We start from the raw sequence: 16,874 nt of genomic DNA on the forward strand, positions 1-16,874 counted from the left end.
TTTCCTAATTTAAATAAAATACATATAAGTAAGCATTTCAGCAATATAACTCAAAGCAGCTTCTCCTGAATCACAGTGTCCACAAGAAAGTGAATAAATTCCCTAAAAAGTCAAGGCACACTGTTTCACCAAGTTACAGAATTTATAAAGACTAAATAATTAAAGACAAGACTAATGCACATCGACCACATCAGGGTCAAACAATCACACTTACAAGCAAAAGCTTTAATCACACAACTGAGATTTTTTTTTCACATTCAGCTCCCTCATTACACCTGTTGTCAATACTCAGTGGATGAACACAGATAATATTAATGAAATATATATACATATAGATTTTCTTGAAACCAAGCAATACCTATAAATAAATCACACAATAATAAATATATAAAAGAAAAAATAAAATACTAAAGTAAAAAAAGAAAAACAGCTTTTTGGGGAATGTATCTTTTTGTGGTTTGTTTTTCAACTTCCTTTGTAGAGTATAGTTTCTATTTGATAATATAATTAAGTTTCTCTTGTCTCTCGTGTTTTTGACGAGAGATATTATATTATATAGATACAATATTGTTTGTACAAGACAAACTACTAATAATTGAAAAATGTCATACTTTTCCCTAACTTGATGTTAAAAAAAATTGACACCCTCAGGTACCTGTAGTGTAATGACTCACTTGATTTTATGTATTTATTTATTTTTTTATTAGATGGTGATATTGGAGATATGACAGGAGATGAGGGAGTTCATGGTCAGGATTTTAAACCCTAAGCTATGTGGGAACCCAGAGTCACTTGATTTTATTGTGAAAACTGCAGTGATGTGATCCTGATGCCATTCTTCTACATCTGTTGTTTCACTTTGTGTTTTACTTTTTGAGGAAACTGTAAACCTGAATGATCAGTTAGAGGCTGGCTGTTGACAGAGTTACACAGTGGTGGTATACAACATCTTATAAAGGCTCTGTTAGTTCAACAAATATGGAAGAAATTGAAGTAAAATATCTTTCGACATGATATTTATATATGAACAGATGTGTTTAAAACAGACCAGGCTCTCATTAGCATTCCTCATCTTCTGCCTCTTTGTCTGCCAAGTAACTTCATGACACGTCTTATGCGCAGACAAACTCAACAGGCCTCTTCCACCTCCGCTGCAAGTGTTTTCCCAGCAGGCATGGAGAGAGTTTTCTATCACCCCCACACACGCTCTGTCACAGGCAGACACATGACCCTAAGACAAATGAGCGCCACAGCATAATTAGTCTATAGGGAGCAGTGATTAATGCACATAAAGGTTGTGATTAGGGACTCCCACTGCGCCGCCTGGCCGCACTCTGTATGAGGCTTGTAATGAATGCAGGTGATACTGTCTTATAGGCAGGGAGGGAGAAATTCATTTGAGTGTGTGTGGGTGTGTGTGTGTGTGAGTGTGAGAGAGAGAAAGAGATAAATGACAGGAGAAAACATTTAATTAGGTATTGGTTGGGAAAAAAGTGTATTTTTTAAGGGAAACTTTTGGTTCTTGTGCAAAACTTATGAGAAGTAATGATATAATAAGCTCATCTTTTCCTGAACCTGGTGTCTCATGACCCTCTAGGACCTGCGCTATTTTAAGTCCAAGAAGACGAACCGAGGTCTCCTGAAGGAGGGATGGATCGACACACAAGACCCCATCATGTGCTCCTATAAACTGGTCACAGTCAAGTTTGAGGTCTGGGGCCTGCAAACACGCGTGGAGCAGTTTGTACACAAGGTCAGGATATGAAAGTTGGTTTGTTTGTTTTTTTGTGAGGACATGTTGTAAATGCCCTCCAAAAATACCCTTCACTTGTTCAGCCAAACATTTTAACCCACGGAGATCGGTGTCAGTGCCAGAGGCGTTTCATTTTCTGCTCTGAAACCATGTGATACACGACCTGTTGGCCTTCAACAATATCTGCCCTGTTCACATCCTACAGATTGCTTTTTTTTTTTTTTAACCTCAGCTGCAGACTATAAACGTCATATCTCCCATTTCCCAAAAACATTTCGCTTAGCCCTCTACAGCATCTGTCCCTGGGGTGAACAGTCCCTGTCCTCTCCTTGCCCAAGGCGCACACACACACACACACAGGGCCATTACTCATACTGTAACACCGGGAGTGACTCAAATTAATCACATTCCTCCAGGGGAGAACACTTAAAAAATGTTATAAAACTTGCAGCCTTCAGAGTTCATGCTCTCATTCTGAGTCACATCCTCTTTCCCTGAACTTCTTTCCTTCCTTTGTCTCCCCTCTGCCTTTCTTCCTCTGTGATCCTGCCTCTTATCCTTCCTTTGCTTCTCTTTTTTTTTGTCCCATTCTACTCAGGTGATTCGAGATGTCCTGCTGTTAGGACACAGGCAGGCCTTTGCCTGGGTGGATGAGTGGATCGGTGAGTGTGCCCATTAGTGAAGGCAATGACAGTCCTCATGAAACATTGTGTAGTTTGTGACTCATCCCAATATTACAGTTTGATGCTGTGGCAAAGCCCTGATCATAAACAGTATAACCTTTATTTAATCAGATAATCTCAGTTAACTCAAGATCTCTTTCAAGATCAGGAGACACCTGAGTCATGAGTCTTTTTTAGGTCTAGAAGGGCCAATTTTTATGCTGTAAAACATGTTTCACTTATCACTACATTTCTGTATACACTGTACACAATTCACACTATTCAGTTGATGTTGTCTTAGAGCATTGAAACATTTATAAAATCAAAATCTCTCTGTACAGACAGAGAACTGTACAACCTTTTGTCTACAACAAGGTCAGATCAAATGAAGAAGAAAAATCAAAAGGACTCAGTGCTGCCATGCGCACACATATATTTCATCATCAGTGAAGCATCTTTAAAATGAACGAAGCTGTCAAATAAAATCTTCCATCTTCTGGTGGCACTAAAGCCACATACTGTAGATAAGATATACATTTCTATGGAGAACTCTGTTTGTAACTGTTTCCCTTCTTTTCATCTCCACTATTTGATGATTAATTTAATGGCAACCTACCATAAACGTCTTGATTATTGGCTTTGCACAAGCCGCTGCAATACCAGATGCACCGATGTAACCATGTACCTGCTCAGAAACACACATACAAGACTGTGTTCACCCCTGTGCCAGGTGGTGGATGTGAACCACTCAGTATGAACCCTCTCTGATCTGTCTACCCACAGCTGTTTGATGCCATGTAGCTCTCCGTTTGAAGAATCTCTGAGTTAATATAGGTTTTAACAGAGATGTCAGAATAATAAAAGTAAAGTCAGAGACTGGGTGTGCAGCAGATAAAGCTAACCATCACTGCAGTGTTGTTTCACACAAGTATTTATAAAGAAGCTATTTTTATAAGCTAGTATAAGACATTTTAAAGGTCTTTTAGAAGAGGACATGAGGCTATGGTACAGTATATTTGTATATGTCTGTATGGCTGCAGATGAGGTACACCCCCATTGACATCACATTTTACATCCGCCGTATCAAAACAAAAAAAAAAAAAACGTGGACATGGTTTTTGATTGACACTGGCAGTCAGTAGAGTAACACAGCGCAGCTGATTATCAAAGCAACACTATTTCAAATGAAATGTCAATCAAGTTTATCAGATCAATTGATAATTGATCACTCTATTTTTTAATTCACATACATTTCATCACCACAGTGTATGTGTAATATTCCATGATGAATGCATAAGCATTTTCATCACCTTTATTTTTACTTTACTCTCACCCTTGAGGCCAATTTCCTGAGATGATAAATGGCAGTCTTGTGTTGTGAATGATGACTCATGAATGTAAGACAGAGAAAATGATGACACATGGCTTTGTTTTCATCATATTACAGCAGCTCTAACCAAATTGTCTTTAAATTACTCCAATCACTCCATGATTTATCACCTCCATTTTTATCAGTTCATTTTTAATACTACTTCCAAACCTCATGCATGTGTAACTATTCTGTTTATCCATTACTTTTACCATTTATTCATTACTTTTAGATAACTTTTCTCAACCAGTTACAACTGACTGATGCTGATGAGCAGCTCAGTACTGTTTTTTGTAAAATAAATAAGAATTACACCAATTTGTAATCTGACACAGAATCAACATGTATGTCATATATGTATTTTGAGTCATTATATGGCCATATTTCTATCAATGTCAATTTTCCCTTTTTCTGCTCTCATTACTTTAAATTGAACTGATTCACTGAATAACAATAACTGGGCTGTTTAATTAAGTATAATCAATATAGAGTCAATATCCATTCAATTTCCTAAACAATCAGCTATTTTCTGTCTGTCTGTAATGCCTCTGTCCCAACAGACATGACCATGGAGGAAGTAAGAGAGTACGAACGCACCACACAGGAGGCCACCAACCTAAAGATCGGGTCCTTCCCCCCCGCCATCTCCATCTCCGAGACCCCCCTGCCCTCCAGCACCCGTAGCGGCCCGAACAGCGCCCCGTCCACCCCGCTCTCCACCGAAGCGCCCGAGTTCCTGTCGGTGCCGAAGGAGCGTCCCAGGAAGAAGTCTGCTCCGGAGACCCTGACCCTGCCGGATCCAGGCCGCAGGGATTCGATCTTCAAACTGCCCAGTTTTTTCTCCTGGAACTCCAGTCCGCAGCCGGAATGAGAGCGGGGTGGGGTGAACGTCCTCGACCTGTGGATCAGCAGAGGATGCCTGCCCAGCACATCCCACAATACCCCCTCAGCCAGCTGAAGTGAAGGAGACTTTTCACTGTCCTGGTGATCCCAGCCCCCGCCCCCCCTTGCCTTCAGCAGACTCGCCGGTGTTACAGTAAAGCCAACAGCTCTCAGGCTACCTTTTACAGGTACAGACAGGCAGCCTGATCACCACAGCTAAAAGTCCTGTGGGGTCTAAAGGTATAGTACGTCCCATTGAAAGTCTAACAAAAGCAGCTGGAGGCCACTCATTCTTCTCTCCTCAGAAAACAGCCAGCCAGTACCATGCACCAGATAGTATGGAGTCCAATTAGTCAGATTGAGTGTAGCGTACGTTCCTGAAAATGTTTTATCCCACGATACATCACCTTGTTTTCATCCCAGCTTAGGGTGTGTCGATGAGGTTTGTTGAGATTCAGTCACTGCACATAAACTTTACATGTACAAAATTAGTTTTTCTCCACTTTACCTTCAAACATCAGAGTCTCTGACTTTGTTAACTGGAGCTTGTGGTTTGACATATCTATGTATGTGGTGGGGACAGATTCTTTTCGGCCACTGTATCAGTTGAGTATTATGGTTTTCACAGTCAGGTGTACAGTGATTGTGCGTTCTTGTATATACAGTAACTGTATGAAAATTAAATAACCAGTAAAATGTCAGCACTTCAAAAAGAAGAATATCCAATCCAGTGATGCTGCTGCTGCTATGAAACTGCTCGTGTATTTTTAAGGACAGGACTATCTTCAGGTCTCTATCTTCTTTAAGTATTAGTGAGAGTTCTGTTAGTCACAGTGTCTGTAAATGACTTATGTAACTGCATGATTTTGACTGCGGAAGTTGATTTTAAATATTTGTGATTTAAATGTTTTCTTTGTTATCTCGGGCCTCATACTTGATGTTGTGTTTTGACAGTTTTTACAGACTGGTCATGTGGTTTATATGTTGTTTTGCTGCTTTATTCAGTTCAGCTGTGTTCATCTCCAGTCATACTGTTGATGAGTTTTGTATTCAGTAAATTAAATTAAATACTGTTGTATCCATAATTGTGTAAGATGTCTTTGTTAATGCCATTTATTTTCATGGAATTAAAAATCACAAGTTACTAAGTCAGGGATCTCTCTAATGATCATGATAAAAGACTTAAGACCAGATGCATAAAACTGTGTAAATTCAGGACTAAGGCTGTCTGTATTTCGATGTATAAAGCTGTGTATTCTCATTTCCACTCCCACAGTTCAGAAAAGCATCCAGCTGATCCTTCCTGCCAAAACGTTTGGGAGGCCCTGAAAGTGAGCTCTAATATACGACTTGTGATCTTCATGTACACTCAGTGGCAACTTTTTAGGGACACTTGTGAGATCTAATGTAATCCAGTAAAACAGCTTAGCCATGAATTTTACCTTTACAAAGATAATAATGTATAACTTTGAGCTGCTGCTGTCAGAGACGTATTAATCTCTCTGTGTTTGTTTATCAGTGAGGTTGCAGCAGAGTGGAAATGAACTACTATCTACTGAGAGCTATGTTTCGTCCACCTCTCCATTTCCAGGTCAATGCAGGCACGTAAAGTCTCAAGTCAAGTCATAAAACTGATGCTGCTGTGATATCTAAACCACCATGTGTAAAACAGGTATGTCAAGCAGCCTCTTATCAGTGAAAAAGACAGAACTCAGTCTTTATAAAAACTTGAAATTTTTATTTAAAAATAATGACCTGAAAGTTACAGTATTGGACAGACACATCAGCACAAACACAATCACTTTTTTGAGTTTAACTCTAGCAGTGCATTTGGCCTATGATCAAGAGAACACTCTTTTGTCCACCACAGCACATAACACAGTGAATATTAAATGTTCCATATCACCCCACAACAAAGATATTTCGCTGAGCACTCTTCTCCCAGTTTAATGACTGAACGTCAAGAAAATGTGAGTCGATGATGAGCAAAGTTACGACATGTTAATAGAGGACAGAGCTTAAAATGTGCAAGTTCAGCTTGAACAAAAACTGATAGAAAGACATTTACTGTATCTTTTAAGAGCAAGCGTCCATAAACCTTAAAAACTCAGGACAAGATATTAAATATACTTTTAAAAATAAACAATGCTTGTACAACACAGGATGTAATGACAGCACAATAACAAGTAAAATGAGGTTATGTTTTCCTGTTTTTCTCTGTAAACACAATAAAACCACCACCAAACATCCACCCAGCTGATACATTTCTTAAGTGCAAAGAACAAGGCATGAGTGTATTTCTGATGTGCGTTTTTTCCTTGATTATCTTTCCCCTATGTTTTTGGCGAGGTCTTTTGTTCTCTGTCTCTCCTTGAGGTTCTGCATGGCATTGAGGAAAAATTCATACCAGAAGAAAGTGAAGCCTGTCGACAGCGCAGCCTTCAGAAGGCTGGGCGAGAGGCCTTTGAAGAAGCCTCGGACTCCCTCCTCTTTGGCAATCTGAGCCATGCAGTCCACCAGGCCTCTGTAACTCCGCACCTACACGTCACACACACACACAAGATAATGATTAGACATCAGACCCAGAATATGTGCTTCAGAAATGTGAAACGCGTGGTGGAGGAGCTTACCTGTCCAAAGTGAGCTCTAGCTTCCTCAAAGCCGCCCACCTGCAGCCTCTTCTTGAAGAGGTCAAACGGGTACGTGATTGTTTTGCTGATCATTCCGGCTCCGCTGCCACAGACCAGGCTTCTCAGGTTTCCTTGAAGAGGAGACATAAAAAGTTACAGCACTGCGTCTGTGTGCTCCAACGTGCAGGACCAGACGTTTGAGCTCCACTGACCTCCTGAGCTTCCAGATTTGGGCGGTGGAGGCAGCAGCTTTTTAAAAACATTGTAGAAGAAGAACTGCAGCCCTGCGTAGGGAAACACGGCCATGAGCGTTGGAGACAGGCCGCGGTAAAAAGTCAGTGCTCCCTCTGAGCGGCACATTACAGACACGGCATGTCGCAAGTTCCTGTACACCTGAGAGGATATACCAGACAATATTTAGGATTAATGCTACCTGGACACAGATAGGCATCATAAAATGGATGGAGTAACCATTAAAAAAGGTTTGTTTTGCTGAGCAGTTTCCTGTGCTGTGCAATCCACTGTTATAACAAGCCCAGTTTGAGTTTATAGGTGTGACGGTACAGTACATCAGTCGTGGCACATCCTACCTTGGGTTCTCCCTGAGCTGCAAAGCGTGTCCGCAGTGTGTCCAGAGGCTGGCAGACGACTGTGGCGCAGCAGGCAGCCAGGCCACCACACACAAAGTGAACTCCTGCCGTCTGGCTGTCGTACGGCGTAGATTTGTGGACCACCTCAGTCAGAAACTCAAAACTGGCAAACTGGAAAGCAACACATGTACAAATCAGTAAGTCTTGTGAATAAAGGTGACTGTGTTTTGAGAAGTTTGTTTGTTTGAGTGAGCATGCCAGTTTACAGGCTCTACCTGGACAGCCCCGAAGCAGATGGAGAGGAGCTGTGCGGGGATGTGACCCTTCCAGAAAGCAGAGAGCCCCTCCTCTGAATGAATGCAGCGAGTTGCCTGAAATAAGCCCCAGTACTTCCCCTCCGGCTTCTGATAAGACACTCGTTCAATCTGCAGCTGGTGAGTGGAGAGAAACACTGATAAACACACAGGACTGTCAACACACCATCAGACTTTATCTTACTACTGCACAGATATGTCGTTACCTGAAATCTGATTTTGAGGACATCAAACGGGCTGACGAGGGCCCGGGTGACCATTCCGGCGGCTGACCCAGCCAGAGCTGCCGCCTCTGCGGAGAGGGCTGCACCCCGTGCCCCGGGGTCATAGCCCACCATGTCTCCACCACCTCAGGTTTCTGTTAATACTGCAGACAGAAATAACTAATCACTTGTGTTGTAATGTTAACTCTCTTAAACATAAACTTTTAAGTTCAGAACACAATGAACTCTTTATTTAGTATTCAGTAATCAGAAGTGTTAGCAACAAAATGAACTCACAATGCAGAATGGCCCCTTCCAGGGCGTTATATTCTTATGTATACATTATGTTATTGGATTATTATTACTGATGCAGTAACTTGCAAGCTTCAGTTAAATGTTGTAGCAGGTCAATATGGGACTGATGTGCAATGCTTTATATATTACTGGATAGTTTCAATCAATGGCAATGCTTAAAAAGGCTGTAAAGTGATAATAAAATAACTTAACCCTGACATTGTCAAAACATTAATAAACTCTAATTGACAAAATCTAATTGTCAAGACAATAATATGATGTCGTATTAATAAAAACAAGTATGAAATCCTATAAAGACCAGATAAAGTGACAGTAACATTATGTAGAGGACAAGTAGTGGGACCTTGAGACATAAGGTAACAACAACATAGCAGCTGTTTACTTTGTACCGAGGCTCAGCGTTGCAGCAGTGACACAGGTGAACAAACACTTACCTTTAAGTTAAAGTCTGTCATAAATACAACTACAGTTACAGGGCTAAACCCGGACAAACACAAGCCAACATTATCAGGACGAGGGCAGACTCCCGTCGCACGCTATGGACTTCGGCAATTAACTTCCGGGTCAGATAGAACGTAACAACTCCCCCTGTCCAAGAAGAAGTATCTCAACAAGATGTTTCCCTGAATTACCACGACCTATGTGTTCGTGTACCACCTCTCTGCCTAATTTTATACTCCTACTTTGCCAGCAGAAGTATAGGCGTGCTATTATGTCTGGCTTATTGGCTGTACATAAAATATTAAATACATATTTTACAAAGTCTGGGCTGGCTGGAGATGTGATAATGGGTAAACATCGTGCCCTGGTGGCCACTATTCGTAACTACATCTCTGTGTCTTATTCTCTTTCAGAATAATGTTTTTTTTTTCAATTGAATTAGCAGTCAAACCTTTGGCAAATCAGGCATTTAATTCGGACGTTTTAATTACTTCTTTTGACACTTTATGTGTACACAATATCTTTGTGGCGTCCCCATGACTGTAAATGTTACTTTTCTTTCGATGCGGTGGCGGGCGACAGGGAGGGATTCATCTTGACGCGACATTTAAGCTTTGAAAGGCTGCGTCGGGTAACGTCTACATACACCCGAGAGAGAGAGTGTGTGTAGATGTGAAGAATTAGCGTGAAATAAGTACATTTTCGCACCTTATCATCTAAATGTAAGTTACTTATTAGGTACGTATTTTATACTTGCTCTATGTCGGTTCCCCGGTTCTTTGTTTTGGCGGGCGGTTGTAACGTAAATGTAGGCTCGGTATAAAACTTGACGCTAACTCGTATTAACGGTTTCTGCACGCTAGCTAATTCACTGTCAGTTAATATTGTTTATTGGTGTGTTTACAACAAAACAAACTGTCGTTAATCCATCCATAAACTAATGTTACCTAAGTTTGACGGTTAGCTAACGTTAACGCTTCGTGTAGTTAGCCTAAGTTACCGACTTCTGAAGGGTATGTGGCTAATGTGTTGATGTTTATGTCTCGCTAATTAAAAGCTAACTTTGCCCACGTGTTGTGAGTTAAATCTATTGATTTTGGGTGGCCTTTTAGTTGACCCGAGTTTGCCCGTGTAATCCCTCCTATCCCTCAGTGAATGAGCTGTGGGGAGCAGCCAGTTTGATGACAGTACAGGATTTTGTGCTTATTGTTGTCCCTCAAATTGTTCTCTGGTTTTGTCTGTGATGTATTTTGTGCCTAGGCTTGAAGCAGAAACTTAATCTGTGTTTGGAAAAGCTTGCATTTTGTTTTAAAGAACACCTATTATATGTTTGTATATTCTAAAAGTAAAAAGTGTTGTTTCTGATGTTCACAGCTTGACAGCTCTCAGTTCTCTATAATGGAAAACTCCACTGAAGACTACAGGATCCAGTCATTTGACCTGGACACACAGGTGCTGCTGAAAACAGCCTTGAAAGGTTAGCATTTTACCTCACACTGATCCACAGGAACCTTATCTTGGTGTTGAGACAACAACAATTATCTGAAACAATAAATACACTTTTGTTTCTTTCAGATCCAAGTGCAGTGAACCTGGAGAAGGTTTCCAACATCATCGTGGATCAGTCATTGAAGGACCAGGTGTTCAGCAAAGAGGCCGGACGCATCTGCTACACCATTGTGCAGGTAGATACTGACATCAAACTGTAGCTGTCTATGTTAGTTTGTTTACAGTAGTGCGCTGCCAGAGACGCTGAGTGCCAGTGAGGAAGAGGGATTTTAGAAACTAGAACAAGACTTAAACATCTGATTGAGTCTCCTCAACCAAATTCTTAATCCTCTTACCATAACAATGCCTAACTGGTAGGTTGCTCTTAAGCAACAGGAGGCTCTTAATCCAGCTTACCTACACCACCGTGTTTCCTGACTTCTTGCCCATACCTCACCCTCTATTATCTAACTCCATCTCCCTCCGTCTCTCTTGGCTCGCATCCTGCAGGCCGAAGCCAAGCAGAGCAATGGAAACGTCTTTAGGAGAAACTTGTTGAACCGACTCCAGCAGGAGTTCAAGAGCCGCGAGGAGACCAGGGCACGCTCACTGCAGGAGTGGGTGTGCTACGTCACGTTCATCTGCAACATCTTTGACTACCTCAAAGTAAGAGCCACAGGGAGCCTCACTGTTGTTTTCTGTGAAGATATTTCAGATTTCATTGTGTTGTCACATGTTAATCATGAATATAGAGCAGCTTTGTGAAATTGCTCTGGATTAAAGCCTTTGAGCATAGTTAGCTGTCACCATCTGATGTTTTTGATTACATCTTGTGGAAGGGATTTAAATTCCCACATTTTTCTCGCAACCACTAACACTGTACATGTGCTTCATCGGTACTTCATCCTTAACATCTCACTTGTATAGAAAGCAGTTTATTGTTTATTTTTTAATCCTATTTCTTATACCTGTTTGCAAGCAGTTGTGGTTGTTTGCAAACTGTTCTGTGTGCTGATTCTCTCCTTATAAGCTGCTGGAAATTTAATTTCCCTGAGGGAGTCATCCCAAAGGGATCAATAAATAAAGTCAAGTCAAGTCAGTTAATATGTCAGTGGTGGGGAAATGACTCTGGAAGGTGTGGCTCTGGTAAAACCTTCACATCAACAGGAGCCTGACTCAGGTTTCATCCTTTACAATGGCTTATTGTTTATCCCATGGCGCCAGCCCATTCTCATTCTTCACCTGTGTGAAAGGGAAGTTATAGACATGGACTTAATGCAGTGCCTCAGTGAGAGTTGTGCTCTTTTTAACAGTAATTACAGTCAGCTGCTGTAAACACACTCTGTGTATGTCTTGACATTTAGGTGAACAACATGCCAATGGTGGCTCTGGTCCATCCAGTGTATGACTGTCTGATGAGGCTGGCCCAACCAGATGCTCTAATGAACGAGGAAGAGGTGAGGAAGTGTGTGTGGTTATTTCTTCTTTTGTTATGTACATGTTATTTTGTAAAGTGATTAAATGCATCTAAATAAACATACTTTTTCTGTGTAGCTCTTGTTTTTATTTTGTATATTAAACACTGGGAACTGATTTTTTCTGAGAAATTTCTCTTATCTGTAGAGCTTTTTGTAATTTTTGTTATCGCTACATAGCTAACATCAGCATTAACTGCTGTTTACTTACTAGTCTAGAGGAAATGCAGCAAATTAAGCATAAAACCTCATTCCTTTACCCACCCAGAGCTGTCTCCAGCGGTGGAAAGCAACAGCAATGTTTTGCCTCCAGTTCTGTCACTTAATTTCTTCCAGTGAAGTCAGCATGCTAACCACTTAGCCCCGGCCCATCTCATCACTTTCCGACAGCAACTCACTGCAGTGACCAGACTGCCCTGAAGAAGTAGCGCTGCTCAGAGGGTGTATTAAAACCTGTTGTATTGTAAATGTAACAATGGCTGAAGCTCTTTGCCAGTAAAAACACATTTAGATGCAGAAAAAACTCTTATATAGCCTCTTTAAATATGTAAGAGCAATTTTTTCAGTCATGGGGTCCCACACAGCGAGATGTGAGCTTCAGTACAACTCCATCAAATTTTAAACATGTGGTTCAGGTAGACCATGCTGTGTTCACCGAACATGAAACCTCCCCCTGCAGGTGGACTGCCTGGTGCTGCAGCTGCATCGCATCGGTGAGCAGCTTGAGAAGGTGAATGGCCCGCGGATGGATGAGCTGTTCTTCCTGCTACGTGACGGCTTCCTGCTCCAGGAGGGCCTCACGTCCATGGCCCGTCTGCTGCTGCTGGAGATCCTGGAGTTCAGGGCCGGAGGCTGGATGCTCAGCAGCACCGCCCACAAGTACTACTACAGTGAAATTGCAGATTAGGACAGCTGAAAGGACGAGGGTGCTGAGCAGCTTCATTTGCAGTTGCGTCAGGAAACCTTCAAACACCTCGGACACCTCTGCTAAGTCGCCACTGAGTGTAAAACCAGCAATTTCAGGACAGACAGCGACACCTTCCAGGTAATCAGTGGAGAAAAAGGCGGCTCAGAAAGTGTAAAAAGACTTTGATTTAGCTGGATTGTTCCTGCGTTTGATAATATTACTGACACATGGTGCCGTGGATGTGGAACGTGCAATAGTTCAGTTAACGAGGTTTAGCCACATTCAGGTACACTTTGTTTTAAAATTTGATTACAGCTAGAGAGGCTGAAGATATTTTTTATGTTTTGTTTTTTTAATCTTTCTGGCATTCCTGTTTTGAGAAAGCATTTCAACTTATTTTTACCAAATCTAAAAGAGTTCTGAAAAGACATTCCAGTCAGATGCAAGCTGATTTGGTCTTTGATCTACCTTTTATTGTTGTGTGACCAATTTTTAATTAATTGAATAATAATTTAAAAAATATTTTAATTGAATAGTTATATACTTTAGCATAGAACTGAATTTTAAAAAAGGTTTGAATTGCTGTTCAGAGGAATTTTCTGCCTAATTTGTTCCTGTGTTACTGTTTCTTTGTCCACTGGGTATGCGAAGCTCAGATGAAAAGTTGTGTCTTAATTCAGGGATTTTCTTTTTTTCCTTTAGTTTTTTTTACAGTTCAGCTAAAAAATAAAAGACCAAGAGATTGGTTACATTTCATATTTAAATTGTTCCTACAGATAAATAGGTCAGATTTAATATCTGATTTCTGGATTCACAAGTTTTGTTTGTTAAACAAGTCGTGCCAATGCAGCCTGCACAGGATCATCCCAGCAAAGCTGACATGACAAAGCCTAAACTCTTTATTTGTAGTTGAGGTGCTAGAGGAGTAGCTGTTTCCCTCCCTTCACAGATACGCCGGTCATGTGAGTATAAAACTTAAGTATTTTGCATTCGAATTCAGGTTCCACCAGCACTGGCCACACGTATGTAGCTGAACTTGGGTTTTAAGTTGGAGTCTGTTGTTACCTTTTTGTTTATAGAACTCAGTGACAGCTCGAAGGTCTTCAACCAAAGCTGTGCCTTGGAATCAGACAGACACGAGCGAAGGACAACATGGTGTCACATGGTTAAAATAATACACCTCTGTGAAATGTCATTCTGAAAAACCTGTAAAATGTAAATATGTTAAAGCTTAATATAAATTTTACTTCGACAGCAATTAGACAAATCAGCCTCTGTTATTTACTATAAAGAATCCTCAGTGTTAAATACAAAAAAAAGAATCAAAGCTCTTAAAAGCTTTGAGAAACATGGTCAGGATTTAGAAAATTTGTATAACATCTCTCAAAATCCTTTTTTCTAGCAGTGTAGGAAGATTTATGTATCAACTTTGGTATTTGTCTTTATATTCAGACCAGAAACGAATAGGTTAACTGATGTATTAATTGATCCTAAAGAGTCAAATAGAGCTAATGCTGTAGACAATTAAAGTCCCTTAATAACAGGGCACAGACCTGATTGCAATATACTGTATGTTTCTATATTTTATTACAGCGTTTCAACATTTTTACATCACTCAATTCCATTTTTTATGGTTGGGTTGTACATTTTAATGCAGATTTGTTCTAATAAATCTCTGGAAGTTTTTCCTTAATTCAGTTTGATTTGTTTATTGTGTTGTTATAACAATGCGACTGAGAACAACTGTTTATTGAACATAATACAATTTCTCAATGTAAAAAGTGACAGAGCAAGCTATGTTCTCTCAGTTTATACATATTTCACTTCTTCAGCAGCACTTTTTACAGCATAGTCCTTCCATTAAGGGCTTTTCATGGTATTTACTATTTACAGGAGGGCTTCAAGCAACGCAGTGTCTGTCAATCTGAAGCGATGTCTGAGTCGGCAGTGACGATTTCAGTCCAGAGGAGTTTCTTTCTACCACCAGCGGTAGTGGGCGTAGGCTCTGTTGGCCTCAGCCATCTTGTGCAACTCAAATTTTTTCTTGATAACGTTGCCCTCCTTCATGTAGGCTGCCATGAGCTCCTGGGAAAGTTTTTCATACATGTGTGTGCGTCGATGTTTGTTCTCCCTGCACTCTGTGATCATCCATTTCATGGCGAGGAAACGACGCCGGCTGTCAGTAAGAGGGACGGGCACCTGGGAGGAGAATGCAGTTAGTCTCTTGATGTTAATGCTTTGTTGCCTCACTTTTACCAAACTTTTTTTTCTGAAGAACAAACTTCACTGACCTGATAGTTCTTTCCACCTTTCTGTATGTTGGCCAGCCCGACCACAGGCTTACAGTTATCCAGAGCCTGGTGAAAGATGGCGTAGGGGTTACACTCGATCTCTTCCTTCTGCTCCTCTGAAGCTTTGTGATATTTCTCCACCTGTTTCCTCTTTAATGTCTCCAGGGTCTGGGAAAAAAGAAACAGCAGCAATTAGTGCAGTATATCGTTAGGCCAGCAGTAAATTTTAAAGCCTCACTTTAGAGTCTGTGGATGAGGTTTGTCAAGATCTGTGTTTTCTTACTTGTGTCATGATCTGTCTGGCCAAGGTCTTTTCTCCGTGTTTCATCATCATGTTGGTGAATTTACTGAAAAGCAAAGACAAAAATGCTCAGCTTTGACTAAATGGGTGCCATGAGTGATGCCCCTCTGCAGTGCGCTGAGACTGTTGCTTTACCTGACGACTGGGTCATAGAAAACAGAGCTGTTGACTCCATGCGTTGCTGCCTTGATGGGTCTGATCACTTTGAGCTCCCGCTGCTCCTTCTCCTCAGCGGTCAGCTCTGCCTCTGATTTGCTGTACACCTCCTTCCTGAACTCTGGCTCCAGATAGTACGGGTTGTACCTGCTCCATCTCACCAGGAACACTCTGCAGATGAAAGGACACGCGTGAGAGTTAACCAGTGAGTTTGTGTGAGTGTCAAATTGAACATGTCTTAAGTGATTCAATTTTATTTTATGGACTTAAGGAGCTTGTGATGGGTTTGTTGGAGCTCTGCAGGACAGGACATTTTAAATTAAACACTTTTTGGTTCAGTGTTTCACTTTTTTTCTTTTTAATTAACTGATAGTTAATGGCATCAAGTACAATTCAACATTTTCTGCATTTTGCATTAAGGAGTTTCGAACTATTCAAGTCGATTAACTAATCAACAATTGATTAATTGTTTAAGTCTGCACTAGTTCTCAGGTCCATTCGCAGACTTTGCTGTTTCACTGTAACTGAATATCTTTCAGTTTTGAATTAAGTTTGTTTGGCATTTCATACTGTTTTGTGACACTGTATAGATTAAGCAGTTAGAGCTGCAGGTCCGGTCTGGTCTATCGACAGAAAACTAATCAGTAACTAGTTTGATAATCGACTAATCGTTAACGACGTGACATTGGGCTATTAAGGACGAAACAACAAAATAATGGGCAGATTAATACTCTGATGGGAAAATATTATTACTTTAGGTACTTAATAGAATTAATTATCAGCTGGCTGATTATAAAAGATCGCAACTTTTGACATTATTAAAGCGATACAGTAAATGACATTTCTGCAGCTGCTGCTAAAACGTTACAAAATTACCGAGAACTACTTCACCGTTTAGCATTCAGTTATACTGGTGTTTTAATTCTGTATGGCAGGAATAGCAGAGTATTATTAAACAGATAGTTAATGGTTTATATCTTAATAAAAGGCATAATTACCTTGGTGTCCAGGGTTTTAATAGTCCCGTCAGGGAGGCAGCCATCTTCACAATGTGAGTGTCAGTTAGGACCCCGGCTTAGTATCTCTGGTAGATGCCT

The 16,874-nt window shown here is 40.7% G+C and overlaps 4 protein-coding genes across 8 annotated transcripts in view; 2 read left to right on the forward strand and 2 right to left on the reverse strand.

Annotated features, from left to right (window-relative positions):
- The window catches only part of LOC108880090 (cytoplasmic phosphatidylinositol transfer protein 1), a 44,324-nt gene extending 38,510 nt beyond the window's left edge, over positions 1 to 5,814 (forward strand). Inside the window, exons 7-9 of the mRNA XM_018671542.2 lie at positions 1,598 to 1,753; positions 2,352 to 2,415; positions 4,345 to 5,814. Of these exons, the coding sequence (XP_018527058.1) occupies positions 1,598 to 1,753; positions 2,352 to 2,415; positions 4,345 to 4,655 (531 nt within the window). The 3' untranslated portion in view covers positions 4,656 to 5,814. The remainder of the gene's footprint in view (positions 1 to 1,597; positions 1,754 to 2,351; positions 2,416 to 4,344) is intronic.
- Positions 5,815 to 6,385: 571 nt separating this feature from the next.
- On the reverse strand, positions 6,386 to 9,295 carry slc25a19 (solute carrier family 25 member 19). Its single transcript, XM_018671561.2, has 7 exons — positions 9,153 to 9,295; positions 8,407 to 8,567; positions 8,162 to 8,317; positions 7,887 to 8,057; positions 7,509 to 7,689; positions 7,297 to 7,427; positions 6,386 to 7,204 (listed from the first exon to the last, which is right to left on the reverse strand). The coding sequence occupies exons 2-7, from the start codon at positions 8,536 to 8,538 to the stop codon at positions 6,989 to 6,991; spliced, it is 987 nt and encodes a 328-aa protein (XP_018527077.1). The 5' UTR covers positions 8,539 to 8,567; positions 9,153 to 9,295; the 3' UTR covers positions 6,386 to 6,988.
- Positions 9,296 to 9,743: 448 nt separating this feature from the next.
- On the forward strand, positions 9,744 to 14,722 carry mif4gdb (MIF4G domain containing b). 5 transcript variants are annotated; one of them, XR_001960445.2, is made up of 8 exons: positions 9,744 to 9,897; positions 10,534 to 10,636; positions 10,735 to 10,844; positions 11,158 to 11,313; positions 12,012 to 12,104; positions 12,802 to 13,167; positions 13,939 to 13,991; positions 14,109 to 14,722. XR_001960445.2 is itself a non-coding variant. In XM_018671633.2 (6 exons), exons 2-6 carry the CDS (start codon positions 10,558 to 10,560, stop codon positions 13,027 to 13,029), a joined length of 666 nt encoding a protein of 221 aa, XP_018527149.1. In that variant the 5' UTR covers positions 9,744 to 9,897; positions 10,534 to 10,557; the 3' UTR covers positions 13,030 to 14,722. The 5 variants fall into 5 exon arrangements, 2 of the variants coding, with proteins under 2 accessions (XP_018527149.1, XP_018527157.1); XR_001960443.2 differs by having other exon boundaries at positions 12,802 to 13,991; XR_001960444.2 differs by having other exon boundaries at positions 13,939 to 14,722.
- On the reverse strand, positions 14,723 to 16,872 carry mrps7 (mitochondrial ribosomal protein S7). Its single transcript, XM_018671620.2, has 5 exons — positions 16,776 to 16,872; positions 15,757 to 15,948; positions 15,604 to 15,667; positions 15,321 to 15,488; positions 14,723 to 15,228 (listed from the first exon to the last, which is right to left on the reverse strand). The coding sequence occupies exons 1-5, from the start codon at positions 16,817 to 16,819 to the stop codon at positions 15,007 to 15,009; spliced, it is 690 nt and encodes a 229-aa protein (XP_018527136.1). The 5' UTR covers positions 16,820 to 16,872; the 3' UTR covers positions 14,723 to 15,006.
- Between the last annotated feature and the right edge of the window lie 2 nt (positions 16,873 to 16,874).

This window comes from Lates calcarifer, linkage group LG11 (genome assembly GCF_001640805.2).
Source record: "Lates calcarifer isolate ASB-BC8 linkage group LG11, TLL_Latcal_v3, whole genome shotgun sequence".
NCBI lineage: Eukaryota > Metazoa > Chordata > Actinopteri > Centropomidae > Lates > Lates calcarifer.